This window comes from Pangasianodon hypophthalmus, chromosome 8 (genome assembly GCF_027358585.1).
Source record: "Pangasianodon hypophthalmus isolate fPanHyp1 chromosome 8, fPanHyp1.pri, whole genome shotgun sequence".
Classification (NCBI taxonomy): Eukaryota; Metazoa; Chordata; class Actinopteri; order Siluriformes; family Pangasiidae; genus Pangasianodon; species Pangasianodon hypophthalmus.
This window is the reverse complement of record NC_069717.1, coordinates 22,532,262-22,553,972: the sequence shown is the minus strand read 5'-3', so window position 1 is coordinate 22,553,972 and position 21,711 is coordinate 22,532,262. Positions and strand designations below refer to the sequence as shown.

Genomic DNA, 21,711 nt, shown 5'->3' with positions numbered 1-21,711 from the left:
AGTGAAATTCCAAGTTTATTCTACAAATGGGAAAACAACATGGAAATATTGCTTCTAGATATTTTTCCAACAATCTTTCTCAGTAATTGTGACGGCAAATCGATATCATGCCTAAACAAACCAAAGCAAAAAGCTCTTTTAGGTCAAAAGGCTAACTGGGATGTCATTATCAGCTGTGTTTGCAATAAGGAAGGTACACTTTCAAAAAAATAGGACTAAACTGCACCTTGTCGCCTGAGTGGATTGTATATACCTTTAATAAGTATCTTCCACGCAGAACTGTGAATATACTGTACTTAAGTTACATTCATGGATTCGGATTAGTTTTTGGGTAACGTTTTAGGTAAAAGATGCAAAACGACAATGAAAGGTACAGTTAGTACCCTTTTTTCTTAGTGTGTAAAATAAGAACACAGTAGTCCCTTGAACAAGCAACAAGCATGTAACCACAATCCTAACAACAAACTGGTGACAAACAAGCCAACATAAACTATCTCAGTGAAGTATTTCACCACCACAAACCACCAGAGCAGTTTAAATGGGCCATGGCATAAATTCTGTACTGCAATTGCTGAACACAAATGTCTTTAAAAAGGCTCTGTTTTGGATTTTATAGAGAGATGTGTGATATTTGATACCAAAACGTGCTACATATCCAACATGTATAAGAATTCACAATTAGAAAGCGTGTTCTGTGATGCAAACTTTGTGCTCATTGGCTTACGTCAGACACAGCAGAGCAGAATAAAGCTGGAGAGGATGGCACCATGCGGTGAGGAGAATCGCTGGCACGCCTCCACCTCTTTTCACTGGCCTATTCACTAGCAGCTGTGTGCTGAGGACAGTTAAAGGGGGTGACTATGCAACACCACGAAAAAGGCCATCGTCTGTTGTCTTCACACCATTTGAAAAGTAGCCTACACTGTCAGAAACAGAAACTTCACCATGAAACATATTCAATATGTTTATATTGAAGTATTTCTGATGTGCCTATACTGTAAAAAAAATTACTGTAAATTGTAGATTACTGTAACATGTACAGTAAACAACTGTAAAAAATATTTACAGTGAAGTACTGTAATATCATACATAGTATAAAATAACACATAATCCAGTACATTGGCTTGTTTGGCTGATGCTTTAAAAAAAACAAACATTTGATACAGGGTACAACTGAGCTGAAGGTTAAGGGTCTTGCTCAAGGATCCAACCACGGCAGTGCTGGGATATGATCACATGACTTTCAGATCTGTAACTCAAAGCCTTAGCCACTGAGCCACAGTCATGCGGTCAGCCAGCATACAGTCTAGATTGCTTTGAGTGGTTTTAGATGTACCTTTCTTCAACTCTGTTTGTAAGATCATTAATCAGGGTTGCAAGGTTTCACCAACCCAACTACACCTCAAAAACCACACAGAAGACCTGAAACTAGCCCAAAAGGGAAAAGGCAGAGATTTTTCTTCATTTTTTTACATGGACAAACAAGTATTTCACACATATTTCTGAAGTATGGACACTATCCATGCCATATATCTGCTTCCTCTTTCCTGATCTTTGCAATACAGTATCTTATAAAATAGAAATGGAATAGAAATTCTGTACATCATAGACATGCTGACTGTACTGATGCTTTGCATTTTTGTGGAAATTTATTAGATTTAATTCCAATTATTTGGTATAAAGCAAGATCTTGGCTGTGGGATGTTTTTTTTTTAACTAGCCCAATCTGGCAATTTCCCTGTCCACTGCTCTTCTCCTGAGTATGGGGCAGCGTGATTCCTGGCCCAACAGGCCTCTATAAGCACTTGTTGTAGTTCCCATATTGCGATAATAACTCTATGGAGCTAAATGGGGCAATGAGCACGCTGCCCAATGATTGCAAAAATATAGAAATGCTGCAAAAACTTAAAAAAAAATTTTGGTCCCTTAAAAGAGCTAATTAGTATTTCAATTCATTAGTCGTGAATGAGGACTTTATAAAGATTAACATTTGTTGAATGGCTGATATAAATGATAATCTCTGCTTCTCCTGGCCCTATGGATGTGGACACTATGTGACCACATTCTTTGAATGTTTAGCGAAGTGCAGCGGAGAAGCCTTTATTTAAAATGCAGCTTGGAGTAACAGCATTCAGAATAGGCGAGAAAACTGCTCAAAGTGTTTGAGTGCCTTTTCTTTTTAATTTAGTTATTATATTTGGCTAATTATTTGTAATTTTTAAACACTGCGGGTGTAAATGTATAACAAACTAGTTTGTGTCAAGTTGTGGAGGAGAAGAGTAAATAATAGCATCGTCTGCATATTTAATTATCATAACATATTATGACTATTAATGATGTTCAGTCTTGTGATTTATACATGTTGCCATGCATGAAGTTGGATGAGTTCATGAAACACCAATGAAGTATGTTCGCCTATAGAGGAGGTGGTTATATTCTCTAAATCAGAATTGCCAGGTTGGACTGTTTCCAATCCAGTCATGATTTAAAAGCTTCTGAAACACCTACCTACATGCGTCTCAAACTGAAATTACATATAATTTTAAATACAGGCTGAGTATATATCATTCCAAGAGTATCTGCATCCAGATCATTGGTTTAAAGAAGACAAGATCTGGCAACCCTTGTAAAAATGAATGCTTTTAATTTGTAAGTGACTCAACCTTCATAAAAGACAGCGCAAACACCATGTAGCTGCAAAAGATACAGTATATGGACTTTGTGTAAGAAGAAAAAGTATGATAACCAGCATTAAACAGTGAATATGCCAGGAATAAATTAAAACATTGAATTCTGCATTAAATAAAAATACCCATGACATTAGTGGTTCACATAGGTTTTTTTCATGTGCAGCCTTATGGTTAAGAGGACTATGAAAGGTATTTGGTATTTTTTTTCCCTGATGTCCTTTGACACGTTTTCCTAAAAACAAGGACAGGCCTGTGTTCAATTTAGAAATGTTTTGCAAATTAAATTAACAGCAAATTCTTGCAGTAAGATTACAGTTTTTACAGTAAAAATGTAATATTCATAAAAAATAATGTGTAAAACCTACATCATGCGCACTTGTGTTTTGAAGTTTTCAAAGACTTCTGAACTTACAAGGCTGTTGTTTAACTTTGTTGGCCCTTTGCTGGAAAAGCAACAGACCTCAAGATTGGAGGACAGAGTATAAAACTTTTGATTAGCATTATAGTGTGTTCAGTCAAGCGCTCTGAAAAGCAGATTATTATTTACTGCACACAAGTCCCAGGGTCTCCTTGAGGATAATAACAATGCACTCTTAAAATAATAACTCAAACATGGACAAACACATAGTCACTATATATCCACATGCTTTCTTTTGTGTAATAAATATATGAGAATTACTGCCTGGTGGAATTAAAACAAAAAGCCCTCTTTCCAACACTCTCAGAAATAAAGGTAGCAGACTATACTTTTCCTTGTCCTTGCAGTCCACTTTTTTCACAAAACATGCCAAAAAGTTTAAAAGTTTCATCTGACCAAAACTCACAATTTTAACTGCAATTTGAATGACGTTTGGTGAAGTGATGTGGAAGTGGCGTTTCACAGTTGATTTTTAAAAAACTTTTTCATTTTGCAACCACAAGAACCAACTAAACTGTGATATTTTGGGTTCCCTCCTTCACCATTCAACTCAATGTGTAGGGAAACAGCATGCTCATGAGTCCAATTCCTGGCAAATTTCCAACTTTTTCAGTCATGTGAAACTTTTTGTTATGGAGGAAACTGTATATTATATCAGTGGACAAAAAGAGGGATGAAGATGAATAAAAGCAGAGAAAAGCAGAGAAGAGTGGAGGGTACTAGCACTGGTAGAGAGTAATGCAGGACCGAGGCAGCAGAGTTGAGTTCAAATAGAATTGTGGTGATTTAATGGATAAATAACCATGTGTGGCATTTACTGTACATAGGCAAATACATATTTTCATTCTCAGGAAAGGAAAAAAAAAAAACAATTGGCAAAACTGAATTGTTGGGGTTAAGAACTCATTTAAGATCATTTAAAAAAATTTTTATGGAAACAACAGCCTTCTCTGACAAAGAAACTGGTTTTACTCCACCAATCAAATGTCCCCCCAAATGTTCTTAAATATCTCAAAGGCATCCATTACTTTAAAACAAATTTGAGCAGTAAACTTTGGTTTGGTGGATGATGACATGTACTTAATCTGAAACTTTAACTTTTTCTCTAGACAAATCATTTGAAAACTTTTGTGCATGAAATAAAAATACTGAAAATGAAAATGATTACACGAAACAAGCCTTGTTTTGTTTTTTGGTGCAAATCATATAATATCTACTGTACATTTATAGAATCATTTTATAAAATAATGTAATAACATACCACGCAACCATAAACAACAGAAACAGTGAAAAGAGTGGAATCGGAATCCAGTAAAAAGTTTGAATGCCTAGTTGTGGCTATTGTAAACACCAGCTGAAAAAAGGCCCTTTCTACTCTCATGATTCTCTTTAAGTTGAAATAGTAACTCCAAAGAATGCAATACAAGACTATCATGTTTTGTATATTTGTAACATTTAAAAATAGCTATAAAAGAATGTAAGTATCTCTGCCTTAGACCACTTCTCAAGACTCAATCACGAAGCGCCCATATTACAAAAACATTCCACTTGAATATGTATAACAAGAATACTCATATCAATAATAAGAGATGTGTGTAGGATGTATATTAATAAAAGCTCCAGGATCTTAGGTTGTCGATCCAATGGAACCGGAGTGAAATGCAGTATATCTCGACGATGGTGATTGTGAGTTTCTAAAACTGTTCATGCTCCCTTGGATTTCGCTCTTAGTCACATGCGCTTCCCCTTGTCCTGATTTTCCCCTGAGTGACGAGTGTGCTGCTGTCCAAACGCTCTGGCCTGTTAAAATCAGTTCAGACGCACGTTTTCCATCCCCCCGCTGCTCACGACACCCTTTATCAGATCCACATTCGCTCAAACTCACTTCTTCTGCTCTCCCCCTGCTGTTACTGTCCCTTCTGGGTGAGCCCTGATGCAGTTCAGTGCGTGAAACCTTGTGTTCAGAGGCGCGTCGCAAGGCCTGAGGCTCCCGCTCGAAATGTGTGAGCGGGAAATGTGGTAGCAGGATAATCTGGCGCTCTTGAGCGCTGGCCACTAATGAGAGCGCCGATGCACGGCGGGGGCTCCTGATTGGGCTGGCCAGAGGTGTTTCGTCTATGAAGTTGATCACCTCGTCACGGCTGAAGCACCCCAAATTGTCCTCAGAGCGCTGGGGTCGCGGGAGAGAGCGTGTCCCATCGGAGCTCCTACGTGCGCGTTGATGGCGGCTGCTCTCCTCGTGGCACGATGCCAGGCTGCTGCGCCGCCTCTCGTGGCGGTTCGAGGTGTAACGTGGCACACCCATCATGTCCTCCGTGGAGCCCCAGCGGTGCAGGTAGGAAGGAATCGGCCCTGTGGTCCACATGTCGGTTTCGTCGTGGGAGTATCTTCTTGTAGGGGGCACCTGATGTAGACACAGAAACAGACCACGTGGCTCGTTTATTACGCAGAATTAACGTTCAGTGTTGTACCATTCTGCAATGCATTAGACATCCGGCTACTAACAACTGGGGCATGCTCTCAAATCCGTTATCCATTAATCTATTTCATTAAAAAAAGTCTGGCATTATGAATTAACATGGCATGATAATAATATGGCAAGGTAGCCATAGGAGCTACACTCAGTGGCCACTTTACTTAGCTACACTCATTCGCCTTTGATGAGGCACACCCACCACAGGGGTCCACTTTACTGACTGTATCCCATCTCTTGCTATGCACAATGTCAGCCCTATTAATGAAAATTTGTAGTAGTACAAGTGTATCAGGTGGAGCACTTTGGGGATTTTCAAACACTTGATGCTCACATATTGTGGCTCAGTGGATAAGGCTTAAAGCTGCTGGTGAGAAGGTTAAAGGTTAAAGGTTAAAGAAATTGATAAAGGGGTGGATGAGGAGACAAACTGTAGGGAAAATCAGCTGTACACCTGTAAACCTACCAGATGGAGTGACAAGATAATTATCTAACAATGGCCAGAAAGTGTACAGAGTTCAAAACCCCCCTCAAACCCCAAGAAAGGTGCTACACCTGATACACTCATAACACAGTGTCAGTGTCACTGCTATGCTGAAACAGGTCCACTGTTAAAATAACATCTGACAGGCAGCAATAGGCTTGTACGATATTGATACTTCCTTGCTCATGATTTACCATTAAAAAATCATGATTAACGATTTAATCGTCCAGAACCAACAGCTTAAAAAAGATTTGGGGGGGAGGAGTATGAGAGGGAGTGATAATATTACCAGCTGTGTAGTCGGGAACTGCTTGCTGGCAGTGGCAATCATGACAACTCAGCTGGATGGTGAGTATTCAGATGATGTAATACAGTAGACTGTTGATATAATCCTTTTACACATTGTCTAATGTCCACATGGCCGACATTTGCACTGTTGAACATGTCTGAGCCCTGACTGGCGCAGGACAGGTAAGGTGGGGTAAGAGGGTGGGGCTTCCAGGCAGTGTCAGAGTTCGAAACACAAATCATTCGCAAACTATTCCAGGGTATTTTGGAGTATTTTTGAGTTATAACTCATAGCATATTCCGATGTGAATTGAGGAGCTCCTACACAACATGTGTTAAGGTTGGCAGGATTGGTAATACAACATAATTTGAGTAAACCTCACTGGACATTGTGGCAGTGTGAGATGGTGTACGATTAAATCGTTATATCGCACAAACCTAGTCAACAGTGGTCCTGTGCTGGTCCCTTTCCAATGATGCGTGGGGTGATGGAGGGCAGACAAGATACATAGCAACAAAAGGCTTACAGTCAGTAATTGTATACTTACAAAGTGCATCTGTACGTTTGCCTTACTTGCTAAACGGACCAATGAATATAAGGTGCATGCACAATATAAACTGACCACTGAGTGTACATAAAGCTTACTCCTTTATATAAAGGAACCCCTCTCAGTGTACAAATGTCTTACAAATCAAGCCATAATCGCTGGTTCTATAGATTTAATACTCACATTCCACATTGTTCTGAGAACTACACAAGAAAAATATAATTGATTAAAGATCTTTTTTTGCATTTGTGTACATACATAAAAGAATGAGACAGCAGCTAAGGCTCTATGGTCACTTTGTTCTTGTGCAGAAGAGTGCACAGTATTTGAGGGTGACTGGCTGAAAGCGGGTGTGTGAGAACTTTGGCCAGCAGAGGGAAGCAAAGCATTTTTATATGAGCAATGGAGTACAAATGCACTGCTTGGTTATGGTACTGGCGGTCAGAATTAGATGAAAGGACTAGTGCTGGGCAGGATGGTCCATCGAGCCAGTAAAATAATATGCTAGTTTATTCCTGAAAAGTTGCTTGAGTTTTCGATCAGTTTTCCTGTTTTTACATTTACAGCATCTGGCATACACGCCATATCCAAAAAGCGATAAGTATTTGATGATTTAATCAGTAGATAGATTTATTAACAAAAGATTTAAATTAGTAACAGGCATTCAAATGAGCTTAGCATCTTCATAGATCCACATTGGAAGAAAAAAACAAGCTCTTCCTTTAAGAAAATGCCAGGTGTATGAGATATTTACATTTACAGTTCCATTTATTTATCTAGAATATGATTTTTATCCACTTCCAATAAGGAAGAATACAGTGCAGCCATACAGCTGTTATGTTCATCCCTCGGGTTTTGTTACATAACACTATGTGCTGTGTCTCAAACTGAGAGGCAACAATTAAAACATTATTTTCTCAAAGTGAAGGAAAAACAGACTGATGGATATTTATAAGTATGCTGGTTAACTTAGTAAAACTGTATCTAATCAGTGAAAAGGCATATTATTCTGCTGGCTCATTGCCACATCAAAGCAATGTGAGTTTAGAATTATGGAAAGCTCATCAGCATTTTATTGCAAATGTCACTGCCGCAACTAACGGAAAAAATAGCAAAGTTGAATTTTTTTATTTTGTAGTAAAACATGAGTGAAGCTCTAGGAGTGACTGGCGCTAAACGCTCACCACCTTCAGGCCTGAAGACCCACATAACACGAGATCTCAACCCAGACCTTATGAATGTGTCAGGTTAATAGCTTTTAGCTACTGGTTACCTGTAGAAATAAAATATGCTAACGAATCTAAAACAGGGAGTGATCAGTCATGTGGAACTGAGAAACAGTCCGAAGTGTTAAAAGTGTTTACAGGCTAAAGAGAAGCAGTTTACAGCTCTACAACACACTGGCGCTGAGTTTTCGGCACAGCATGACCTACTTGCCAAAGTGTCAAGAAATTCTGTTAGTACTGGATGTTTTATTCTTGGCAGGATTTAAGGAACACGTGAAGGGACTGAGTACACTTTTAAATTTGAGTCATGCCAATTATAAACAATAAAACTACAGTGCTGCTGAATGCTAGGTTCTGATTCATCAGAAGGTGTTAATTAATTTTCATAGTTCCAGCTGTGAGGTTAATATCAATGCACTTGTTCTAATACATTATCATTTCTATAGTAACTTACACAGGGACTTGTATGGTGGACACTACACTTAAACGTGTTTTTAAAAATGTGTGTAATCATTGATATGGTGAAGTATTCTGTAAGAAGAATATTGTTTATTGGAAGGAGTCTCTAGTGCCAGCAGTTTGTAACAATCAGAGTTAAGGGTGTATGTTTCTGGCACGGAAAAGTCTTCAGGACGGAGGGCTTTGTGTTTTACGGTTTCTTTGTAACATGACAAGCTTTTTTTATGTTTTTTTTTTTTGTCTTAGTAACTTCTACAAAGGCACAAAAGCAGTTATAGCAAGTTATAGCAGGAAATAACTTGTTTCATGGACGTCCAACAACATTAGCCATAACTATGAACGGATAAAAAGTATGATGTATCGTTCTGTACTAAATTTTTGAAATTGTTAGCGTTGGTAAATTGCTATTGTGTAAGAGGAATAAAACACTTCTGGACTGGAAAATAATCAGTTCTGGAGTGGTAACAGTAACTCTCCTTCACATCACGCTGCATATTATATAATATTTCAAGACACTTATGATACACAATTTCCACACAAACTGGCAGCAAAATAGTAGTTTTGCATTTAAAAATAACCCTTTAAAATTTTCACTTAATGATACATTTATTTATTTATTAACATTGAAACTGAGGAAATATCTTTAAGATTCTGGAATTTTTTTTTACAATTTTAAACTTTATCAAATCAGTTGCTTGTTACTTAAAAAAAAAAAAAAAACATAAAAATTATTTTTTAAAAAATATCACAATATCCATATCCCAGAAAAGTGTATTGTGACAATTTTCATTATATATATATTATATCGTCATATCACAATAAAACCAACCCATCATTGATTATTTTCCTATAACAGCATACCCTGAAGTGTTTTATTCCTTACTCCTTTCCACAGAGCTGACAATGCCAAAGAAATGAGACACATTTTTGAAACAGTGGTAATGAAAGTTAGATAGCTAGCCAATTGAGATTCTGTAGATAATCTCCGCAATACTAAGTGATTTATAGATAATTCTGACAATAGGCACAAACGATTCATGTGATTTGATGTGTACGCCCTGTGTAACTGTCTTCAAATGGTGTCAATATTCTAATTAGGCTATATCTTGCATTAAAAAAAAGGTTTGTATTCTCAATATAAGTTGACTTACAGCCCAATAAGTGACAGGCAGTCATCTGAACGTGTGTAGCATGAAAAATCACATTTTCCAAACAGCCGAGCACATCATATTTGCTGAATACCAAGTGGGAATATATTAAATTTATTAAATAACACAACAAAAAAATGTAAAATGATTCCAGAAGAGGTTATGACAGCAATAGAATATCAAAAGTATTGAGGGCCATTGCAGCATGCACAATTTCATCTTAATAAGTTGCAAATAAAAGATCATGGGGAATTAAAATTAAAAAATTAATGGAAATATACCTGCAAATAGTGCATTTTATCTTCCTGAGGCTCCCTCAATGGATAACACTGGGGGACCCCCCTTTCTAAGGTTGAGAATTCGTACTTGGCAATACGGTCTACCGTCATGATATCAGCAGCGGAGCTATAGTCATAAGGTCTGTCATATATTAAGTCCGGATGAATGCCTCCATCCTGGCTGTTTTCTGCAAACGCAGAAAGCATATATCAGGATTAAAAAAAGACGTGCTCAGATACACAGACAGACAGACAGACAGACGAATATGTAGAGAGAGAGACACTTCACTGTTCTTGAGTTTTGGGTCCGCATTGGAATTTTGAAGTTTAATGGGGGGGCGATGGAGCAAAACCAATTATAGATCTTTGACTAGTAATATTGTGACTGCTCTGGTTTATTGAAGAGGAAATGGCTGAAAAGCAAGCCTCTTTAGATTCACTCAAATGAAATCCAGCTAACTTTAAAAAAAAAATTCAATTTGGGTATCACTTTACATATTTCAGGAGTAACATGTCAGATGTGACAAGAAGCAGGACTGACTTTTAGTGGAAAAATAAGCAGGGCTAGGGCAGTGTAAAATGCTGATCTTAAGCAAATATGGCCTGGTTGCAGCATGAAGGATGACATTAGCTATTAGCACAGGCAGCTTAGCATGCAGATCAGTGGCAATAAGAACAAGAAACAACCCTTATACATACACCCGAGCTGTGTTATACAGGGCAAGCCCTCTGAAAAGAAGCAGAAGCACTGGTAACATTAAGATCACAATAAAAAAACCCAACCGTTGCACATTTGATTTTGGATTATTAATCATGCATTGCAACAAGCTGAAACAATTAAGTGTTTCCATGTTGATAAGTAGCCTAGCAAGAACACCATACAATGACAAAACAGGTTTGTAAATAAACTAAAATTGTGTGGTAGCCTGGGAAAACATTTCACATGATCAAATTTTGACTTTTTTTTATTACTATATATAGTTCTCACGTTGATTATCAGCATTATTCACATCAGTCTCTGTCTCATCACCTGAGGTAAAAGTCACTCAAGGCATTTAAACACAAGCCTTAACGTCGTCTCTTCACTTAACTGATCTCTGTTCATGCTAACATCGGCCAGGAAATAATTACTGATCATGTGTTCTGTTCTTTCTTTTTCAATTTTGTGTTCTTAATGCCTTTTATTAGGTAATTTAACATTTTGAAACTTTGTCCGCTGTCTTCAGTACAGCGTGTTTAAGCACTCTTCTCTGTTTTGATGATGATGTGACAGCGCTGGAGGATCACGCCATTTGGCAGCTGGTATCTGATCACAAACTGAACTGATTAGATTTATGTCCACTGCTATGGCACGTAGCTATCTGACAACCCGATCAAAGCATGACATTCACTGTGTGAGAAAAGCACACATAGCTGGCAAGATCTTACACAGACCGACTGTCTGCATTTGTTAAACTGGCTCCTTACACAACTTGATATTTGCAGGAAGACAGCCAAGGCAAGGTTAGATAGTAACCTAAATAAAAATATTTCATGTTGTTTTGGCAAAATATATTTATCTTTTCTGATAGTAGAGATGTCAAAGTATATTGTTGGCGGAAAACCCAAATTTTTGGTCATTTTTGGATGTTCAGCCACAGCAGCATCCAACAGGCTTTTCGCAGACCACCACACGGTTATTTTCCAGTGTCGTTAATATTTAATATATTAATAATGTCCTGTGACCTGACATTATTTCCATGTTAGCAAGCCAAGGTAGATCCTTTAAAATGAAGAATTCTCCCAAACTGTATTAGGTTTATAAAATGGAGGTCTATTTCATTACCTACAGCAGCGGCTCATGACCATAGATTTCGGTCGGGCAGGACAGCATTAATAATGACTTAAACTCTGATAGCCTCAAACAAAATTAAGTCATGAGTTGACTTATGCTATAGGCTACTATCTAGTGAATTTAAATCAAGTGGGTATCAGAGTTGATGTATGCTATAACCTGGCATTAGCTGTTCTGTCCACTGCTCTATTAGTGCTTCTTGCAGTTCGCACAATGTCACCACTGAGTACGATAATAACTTTACAGAACCTAAGTGTGTGTGCTGTCCCATGATTGTGCAACATGAGGAATTATGAAGATTAACATCGGTTGGACAGTTGATATACCTTGCGGGGTCCTGCCCCACCTGCCTCTATGGGCAAGCAGCCACTGGTTACCTAATGATTCTTTTAAACCACTCTTATTCTCTGAAAAGTCTATACAACTGTAGCCTCCAGATAAGCATGAGGACAACGGCAAGATTCTCTCTATCAGTTAAATCCCAAAGCTACATGTATTTTCTGCATGTGAAGAATAAACAGTTGTTTCAAGTGATCAAACAATCAGCTAGTACATATACTGTATAGGATATCATTATAATATATATTATACATTATAACACTGCCTCAACATTGTTGTCATAAATTATCTCTCATATATAAAATAGATGATGATCTACAGAGTATAATCACTGGCTGTCCTACAGAAATCTCTCAACTGAATCTTTTTTCAGTTTTCACACACAGGTCCGAAGGAAAACTCCTTTGCCTTTATCCATTTTCTTTCCTCTCTTGGCACCATGCAGAAGTTTTCCCAGTCCTGCTTACCTTCATCCACTTCGTCGTTGGACATAATGGCCACGCATTTCTCCCAGACCACCTTGACATCGGCGCGGTAGCGGTCACAAGCCCACAGGAACATGGGGAGGAGGATGGACTGGGCTATGGAGCACCACAGCACACACAGTACCATCCAGCTGTAGGAACGGTCGTACTTCAGACTGGCAAAGCTCACCACCTGTGTCAAGGATAAACAGAACTTATTAGCATGTACTATGGGATGTAGCACTCTTTGATCATTTAAGGGATCGGCCTCATTCACAGGTCATTCACCTTGATAAAGCGAAAAAGCAAAATTAACCACTACCAGAAGCAAATGCTTCTTTCACGTCCCCTGTCCTTTCCCTTTCAGTGAAGCTTTAGCTGAGAAAATAGAAAAGCAGAGTTTTCAGGTATCTTCCGTATCACTGTAGCTAGATGGTTGCCCTCTGCTAAATTAATAAAACACCCACGCAGGTAAGCTAGTCCAATTTCTAACTCTTTTCCTCTAATCCTACTACTCATGCAGCATCGTTAACAGAAATTCCAGCATAAAATAGCTTTTGTGTTATGTCATGTTTTGTTTCCTATTATGCTGTATACTATACAGCAGTATTATACCTCAGGGCCTCAGCTTTTTTGCCAAAACTGATTGTTTTGTTTTTCTTCTCATTCACCTCTAAACATCCCACATGCATTACACAACCACTTCATACAGTCTTTGGGAAATCCTGATTGTGAGCAACCAATCATTCATGGTTTAGTGCTTTTGTAACACACTCGATACAAATACCCAAGTAACAAACAGAGTCGAGAGATTGTGCAAAAAAAAACCAGCGTATGAACAGAAATGACTTCGTAGCTCATACATAAGCGAGACACTTCACAAAGTCCATAGCATGAGTGAGTGGTTATATAAACAAGTCAAGGTTATTTTCATCAGGTGTTCTTCTTGATGTTTGGATGAAGCTGGTGATCAGTAAGGTTGTGATACCAAATGATTGTCAGAATAAAGGTGGAGAAAAATTTCACCTGTTGTAGAACAAGATTTTCTTTACTGAAGATGACAATTCTTTTAAGAATGCTTGTTAAGTGTTGTGTGCTGCTGTGCATACACAAAGAAATGAATGCCAAACGGTTTGTTTTTCAGTGGTTCCCTAAATCATTTTACACTGGAAGACTAAACGAGAGATCTGAAAGTAGAGTTATGAGAATATGCAAGTAATTAAGTACGTTAATTACTTGTCTCAGTTTAGTCTTGGGGCTACTGTTCTATTCAGGGTGTGTCCCTGCATTGTGCCCAGTGTTCTGGGATCGACCGTGGGATAGGCTCTGGATCCACCACGACCCTGACCAGGATAAAGCATTGACTGAAGACGAATGAATGAATGAATAAAAGAAAGAAAGAATTAATTAATTAACTGGTTCTTACATCTTATGAGGTTTAACTCTTTCTAGCTGTACACTGCCATTATTTACTTATCGACATTTTCAATCAGTATTAGCAAATGAATTACTTTATTGCCTCAAGTCTGTTATAAGATTAGTCAGGATGCTGTTGGGTTTCTGTATGTAGAGTATCATGACACTGTGTTTAGCTGCTGGTGAGCAGGGCAATGGGAAAGGGAAGGGGTGTGAGCCTCCTGCTGAGCAGACAATTCACACCTCTCCACAATAACAATGGTACAGAGATAAAACTAACAGCACAAATTAAGCTTTTTTTGATAGTAAAAACACTGTATACAATAAAGTGCCACAATAAAATTATAACATTTAAACACAGTAGGCTACGTAAAAAAAAAATGCTAATTCTTAAAGCCCTGAGTGTCTACCTTCATATGAGTCATTGATCACTACTGTGGAGTGTGATATCACAAATAAATTCTATGCTGAACATGGGCACCCCTAAAATAGGTGGAAATGCCATTTTTCGGCCTCCGGTAAAAAATAAAAATAATTTAAAAAAAAAAGTTAAATTTGAGCTCTACTTGTCTTACCTCACTTTTCCTCATGTCAAATGTCTTTAATGTACACGGAGTACTTTAAAGTGATCTCAAGTAAGTTAGCAAAATCATGGTCTACATTTACACAGAGATATTTAGTTTCCTAGCAGTAGCTTTCTGTACCATTAATCTCCAGCTTCCTCTGGCATTAGTTAATGAGACAGTTAGCAAAGAAAAAAAAAACACATTCCCTACAAATATTTTGCCCTATTGCGGGGTACACATTTCAATGATTCATCATCAGGAGGGGTTTTCCCATTAATCAAACTGGAAAACCTTTCTTTAAGCGTCCCCCTGACACTGCCAGGTGAACATGCTGTACTGGGTGGGATCACGGGTGGCCTGGCCTGGGCTTCCTCTCAGTGTCAGTGTTTAATCCCCCAGAGTCGACGTTATGCTAATATTAACACTGCACTCCATGCAAGGATTCTATCCAGCCATTTACGCAAAAGCACATTCCAGAATCTGGTTCATCCCATTAGTTATCCCAACACTCGACAGTATACTCAAAACCATGTGTAGCATACAGGGCAATCGGGCGGGCCATTCAGCGCACTCTCCATAAAACGCATCGTAATTGAAGTGTGCATGTGATATAGCTGTCAATGCATTTAAATGGCTCATTATCCCAGTGAGGGAGAAAGAAACAGGCCTTCGTTTATGGCATCTTGAACATGGGCTGGGAGTGTCGTACTGGTGCGAATATTACTGTATATAGGAGTAACAGAAAAGAGTAATAATGATTTAGTGAAACAGATGCACAATAAACAGGAGAAGATTCTACATGCAGCAGGATGGAGAGGAGTTAGTATTATTAAGAGTAGGGCTTGGCAATATTACAATTTGATATCAATATCACGATAAAAATGTTACAATACACCTTTCTGAGATATTCCACATATCATCAGTATGTAAAATCTAAAATTTTTTGCTTTTTAATAGCAATTACAGAAGCAGCCAATTACAGGTTAATAGATATGCTGAATCCTTCAAAGTATATAATGTTACAGTTTTGTACAAAATCTTTATCTTCCCTACTTTTCAGAATTTTTTGTTGATGTTAAATTAATGTATCAGTAAACTCATCATTTCACAGTTTATTTTTTTTATATGGAGCATTATGGCAGGTTGTTAGCAAACCTGTATATTGTGAAAAAAGTCCATCAAAATTTCTATCATCTTAATTATTTCTGTACTATTTGGATAAATATTACAATTATTAGTTTGGTACTGTAGTTGTTTTTATCCAAAACCACTTACCAGAATACAATCCAAGCATATAGCTGAGGTTTAAGGCAGTCCTGGGTTTTTTAAACTTTGAAATAATTTGTAGATATAAATGCATTTCAAACAGATTTCAGTCTAAGGGTTACAGTACAGGAGATGCATTTTAGCCAAATTTTAGCCATTTTATACATGTGTAAATGCATCTGTCGCTCCAAGCCAAATTTGACAACCCAAACTCCTCCTCCAGTATGTGATAAGACATGTGGTCCACACTGGGGACTTTTAGAGAAAAAAAATCCAATGCAATTATCACTTTGGATGAGCCTATCACCTTAAAACCTGGAAAACAAGGATCACTACAATCATTGCACTTAGCTTATCCTGACAATAAACAAATATGACCTCTAATTATATGGTGCAACTAACACAGCAAACTTTACACTTCTTTTAAACATACGATATTCTATAACTTGCAGCTCAGTTATAAATGCACACTCATTGTGCGTTATGAGAATACACAGGGACCTTGAGCTACTGAGAAATGACACATTAACCCAAAAAAAGCCCCTTTACTCAATCATTATTTTCTTTCAGCAAATGCAGTCTTGGCAGGGAGGCTATGCTGTTTACCTCTGTCTCTCTTGCTCTCTGTCTCTTTCTCATAGCGTGACCCACTTAGCACACTAGCCGAGGTTAACTCTAAAAGTTCATTTAATAATAATAAAAAAATATCTACATAAGCATCTCCTTGATCCCCTGAGACCATTGCTCGCCTAATTAAAAGTGAACCAGCTAGGCTCTTTGCTTCTGTGAGATGACAATTTTACACTCTCAGCTGAGTGCTTTTCTCAGGCCTCCAGAGAGGAATAATCCTGTGGTGTTCAATCTGCTCCTATTCACCGAAGACCTCGATCTCAGTCTCTCTCTCTCTCTCTCTCTCTCTCTCTCTCTCTCTGTCTGGAACTTTTGCCTCTGCAAGAAAAAAAAATCAAGCCCACCACTGATGTGAGAATAACTCCTATACTGCTGACAAGCATGTAACTGGAATTGGTCATTAAGGTTTCAGCGTGGAGCCCTTCTGCCCAACGCAGTGGATGAAAGCTTTCACAGTGTCTCTAAGTGGTCAGAGTCAGGGAAAAGTTCAACCTGTCACAATACTCCTTCTGTGTAGTGTCTACGAATCAGAGCATGGGCTGCACACATCTGAAAACAAATTGCAAATTTTTCAAGCTGCATGTTCTCTAAGACAATGGTCAAAATTGTAAACCCTTTACAAAATATACTTGTGTGATATAACCCATGAACTGAAGAACATGCACCAGCCTTGTATACCAGTGACAGTTTAGTTTAAATAAACACATGTAGACCATGCCTTGATGCTTATTAACAACACTATAAGTGCTGAATTAATGAGCAAGTTGAATATCAATGTATTATGAATGCATTATAAAAAAATAAATAAATAAAAAAACGAAGAACTAACACAACCTCTAAGAGACCAGCACCTGGTAGAAGTGCAAAATCATGAATTGCAAAAGTCCAATCAACTGTGCGCAATCATGTTTGTTTCTCCCTATTTAAAATGTAAAAAATACATAAAGGACCCGATTTACTAAAGGTCTGCGTGTGTGTACACCAAGTTCTTTTACTAACAGCATCTACAGAGTATAAAAGCAAATCTTATTTATGATGTGTGTTTGCCTTAATGAATAAGGCAATTTGGGATGTTTTTAGCTAAAAGTGCAAAATATAGGGCAGTGTCATTGTTAACAGTTTAGCAGTGCTATTTACTAACCCTGAAAGTCGCACAAATTAATACAACTGAAGGGCAGATATTAAATTTGCGGAAGTCAGTTTACATCAATTATAGTAAAAATAAAATGATAGGTTTCTTGAAATTGTGTCAGCCTGTTTCCACTAGTTGCAAACAAATCATTTATTGATCATTTACTAACTCTAATTAATGAGAAGATTAATAATTTATACCGATAAATTGTGTGACACGCACAATTGCTCACATGCTCATGCAAATTTGCGCTCTTTATTTCATATCTTGGTAAATCAGGGCCTGAATAGTGATTAAATGTCAGAAAGTTAATCCAAGAATTCCCCAACTCCCCAATGTTTATCACTGCTTTATAATCAATGCAACTCACCAGAATGGGAAAGCCAGTAAGGAAGTCATAGATGAACACGATGCCGCTGATCAGGTATGTGATTTGCAGTGAGGTCTTGATTGGTTCGGAGCCGTCAATGGATGAGCGGCGCTTACCCTGTGCGTCTTCCACCACAATAGTGGGCACGTTGAACTTGTTCTTGTCAGCACTGTGGCCTGTTTGCATGGAGAACGTCTGGAAGAGAGCAATGCCGATGCAGATGACTCCCATTGTTACACTGCCACTGATCAGCAGCAGGAAGCAGACGCCGAAGCCCAGGCCGATTTCAGTCACTATAAAGCGACAGTCGTGGGCGTAGAAACGCTCGCTGGTGTCGTGCCAGCCCACAGCAGGCAGTGTGGACAGGATGAAAGAAACCATCCAGATACCCATCACTGTGTGCACAGCCTGCTTCTTCGTGTTGCTCAGCCTGGAGAGGAAAGAGAATATAAAATGAAGAGAAAGCTGTATATGGGTCTAAAGCTGCAAAGACTTCTGACAGTAGAGAAGAAACATTTTGAGAATTCCAAAATTCCATAGTCTTTAGCATTTTTATATATTCATTATACAGAGTAAGACAGAAACCTGCCATTTTCAGTGATTTTCAGTTATAGTCAACACCCATTCCCAGCCACTAGAGTGAAAGTCTAACATGTACTTCCTCCTTGTGGTTTTTTAGCACATTTGGAGGACACGCTGTCATCTTCAACATACATGAGCTTAGAGAAGCCCATGATTGGCTAGTATCATTCTGATTGAGAGGAAAGAGAGAAATGTCATCCCTCTACCCAAAGAGAATAGGCAAACTGGAATCACTGATATCTGTGGCATCATCAGGCTTTGAACCTGGAATCTTCTGACAGTAGGGTTAATACTTTACCATTGCACCACTGCAATTACTACAATTATTATAATTGCAATTACTATAAGCTTATATATTTTCTATTACAACACAATCACATACAAACACATTATACTTTTAGTACTAGTCTGCTTTCCTGCTGTTTAAGGTTAAGCAAACAGGTTTATTAGGGATCCTAAATCTTTTTATTATATCTCTTAGAAAAGGTCAAAGAAAAAGTAGTGTATTAATATTATGCAGTGCTCTTCCCTCTAACATACAGAGCTCTGTTCTTAAAGTGTGAAAATTCTGTCAGATTCTGTTTTTTTAACACTACTATAATACCAAACACTAACTTGTTGCTGTTACAGTACAATCAAGTGCCACAAATAATGATTAAAATTCATTTCTTGGCTAGATTTTACAAACCAGGCCATTCACATTGCTCTGCATTACTCAGAGACTTGCCAAGAGAAACATAGCTTTTTACTCAATGCTCTTTCCCTCATCTACTCCTATTTGTTTCCTGTCCTTTATCTTTGAACCGATCCACTCCCCTGCCAACACCTGAGCCAAAAGACTAGTGGGAGAGAACGCTAAAGAAAGAAATGAAGCCCTTGGAACATCTATGTAGAGGAAGATGCGAAGGAGGAAGCATAGATAGTGGCATCATCCGTGTTTGTTAACCAGCTCAAAAATGAACGAGAGATGCAGAAGGAGAGGTAGTTCTCTGGATGGTCAGGGTCATAATTTTAGCCTTTTCTCAGTCTCCCGAGGATCCCGTGGGGGAAAATTACATCATCATACAGCTTGAAGCCACAAGCAGAGAGACAGAGAGAGAGAGAGATAGTGAGGGAGAGAAAAGGAAAGCCCTATCAGTTTGAAGAGCAGCAATGAGAAAAACAGATGCTGAAGAATTTATTTTCAGCGTCCAGGCTGCATTCATAATTTAAGCTGGTGCATTCCAAGCATGAGAAAAAAATGAAACAACAGCATTAAAGGACCGAGCAATGTTCAAAACAAATTTCTCCTTCATTCTCCTCCCCTTGTAAAAGCTCTCGGCTCATTTTTTTATTATTATTTGTATTTGTATTTCATATCCCAATATTATCAGTGACATGTTCTTAGGTGCCCCATGTCTGAATGAAGAATGAATTCAACAGAATGGTGATCATTAAATCACGAAGCGTACATTTCCTCATGTTGTTTTGATGGATTCAAATGGAAGTGTATGAAGTTACCAGAAACCAAACCTGAATTCATGATGCTTATAAACTGTCTGAGGTTGTCAGTATATTTTTTAGTCTGGGGAAAATGTGAAATTACTAGGGCACTGTCATTTCTGAGATACAGGGTTGAGTTTTTGGGTATTTCAGAAACTGCTGATCTCCTGGTATTTACACACATAACAGTTTCTAGAGTTTCCACAGAATGGTGTAAAAAACAAAAAAAACATTCAGTGAGTGGCAGTTCTGCAGGCAGAAATTCAACGTTGATGAGAGATGTCAGAGGAAAATGGCCAGACTGATTTGACCTGACAGGAAGGCAACAGAAACTCAAATAACCACTCTTTACAACCATCATGAGCAGAAAAGCAACCCAGAACGCACAACACGTCAAACCTTGAAGCAGATGGGCTACACCAGCAGAAGACCACATCAGGCTCTACTCCGGTCAGCCAAGAACAGGAATCTGAAACTAAAGTGGGCACAGACTCACTGAAACTGGGCAATTGAAGATTAGAAAAGCATTGCCTGGTCATTTTGTGAGTTATTATCATGCTAGCTAACATGTGAGAGATTAGGAATAAAACTGTTGTTGGTTAGCCTTAGCTAATGTTTTCCCGTATTGCTTGATGAAAGATGCACTAATTTATCAGTAACTAAAATTACAAAATCAGTTGTGTGATTTGAAGCAGACTTCTTATTTGTTTGTGAATCTTTCTTATACTTTTACTTTCATACTTTAAGCAAATTTAAGACTGTATCCTTTTCCACTTTAACCTGAATGAAGAATTGTGATGTTGTACTCCAACTTTTACCAGAGAAAGGAACTCGTGTATTTTTACCACCTCTGATGTACACACCATAGCACCTACACGGCAGTAAAGTCACAACCGTTAGCTTGTTGCATGGGACTAATGGGAATAATGTCAAGGCCATTAGCTCAATGTACCCCAACAACAACAACAAAAGAAGAAAATCAGTCTTAACTAGAAAACTGAGGGCAACAACATCAAAAATTCTAATATACCCTTTGTTACCTCAGCTTCATAGCTTCACAGCCTTCATTGTCTTAGTACACTCAGTTAGCATCACAGCCTTCATTGTCTTAGTACACTCAGTTAGCATTACAACCTTTGTTGACTTAGCTCACTCAGCTAGCATTATAACCTTTGTTGACTTAGTTCACTCAGTTAGCATTATAACCTTTGTTGACTTAGTTCACTCAGTTAGCATTATAGCCTTTGTTGACTTAGTTCACTCAGTTAGCATCATAGCCTTTGTTGTCTTAGCTCATTCAGTTAGCATCATAACCTTTGTTACTTAGCTCACTCAGTTAGCATCATAACCTTTGTTACTTAGATCACTCAGTTAGCATCATAGCCCTTGTTGTTTCAGCTCACTCAGTTAGCATCATAGCCCTTGTTGTTTCAGCTCACTCAGTTAGCACTATAGCCTAGTTCATTGGTTTTGTCAGTTCATTAGTATATAAAAAGTAAACACCTAAAGAAAAATTTTAAGTCTATTTATGGTTCACTAATTTTTAGACCTCTAGTAAGACAATAAACTACTTGAGAATTTTACATACACTAAAGGCAGCATTGGGAAAAATGTTTTT

General features: G+C 38.1%; 1 protein-coding gene across 3 annotated transcripts in view; it reads right to left on the bottom strand.

Annotated features, from left to right (window-relative positions):
• Positions 1-1,705: 1,705 nt before the first annotated feature.
• The window catches only part of LOC113533432 (probable G-protein coupled receptor 153), a 43,221-nt gene continuing 23,215 nt past the window's right edge, over positions 1,706-21,711 (bottom strand). For 2 of the 3 annotated variants that reach the window (XM_026925582.3, XM_026925584.3), the window contains exons 3-6: positions 18,030-18,459; positions 12,653-12,842; positions 10,016-10,200; positions 1,707-5,512 (exon numbers count right to left, since the gene is read on the bottom strand). In XM_026925582.3, coding sequence (XP_026781383.1) covers positions 4,736-5,512; positions 10,016-10,200; positions 12,653-12,842; positions 18,030-18,459 — 1,582 coding nt within the window. In that variant the 3' untranslated portion in view covers positions 1,707-4,735. Of the gene's footprint in view, positions 5,513-7,084; positions 7,105-10,015; positions 10,201-10,711; positions 10,742-12,652; positions 12,843-18,029; positions 18,460-21,711 lie in introns of all 3 variants that reach the window. The other variant, XM_034306780.2, reaches the window with a different exon arrangement.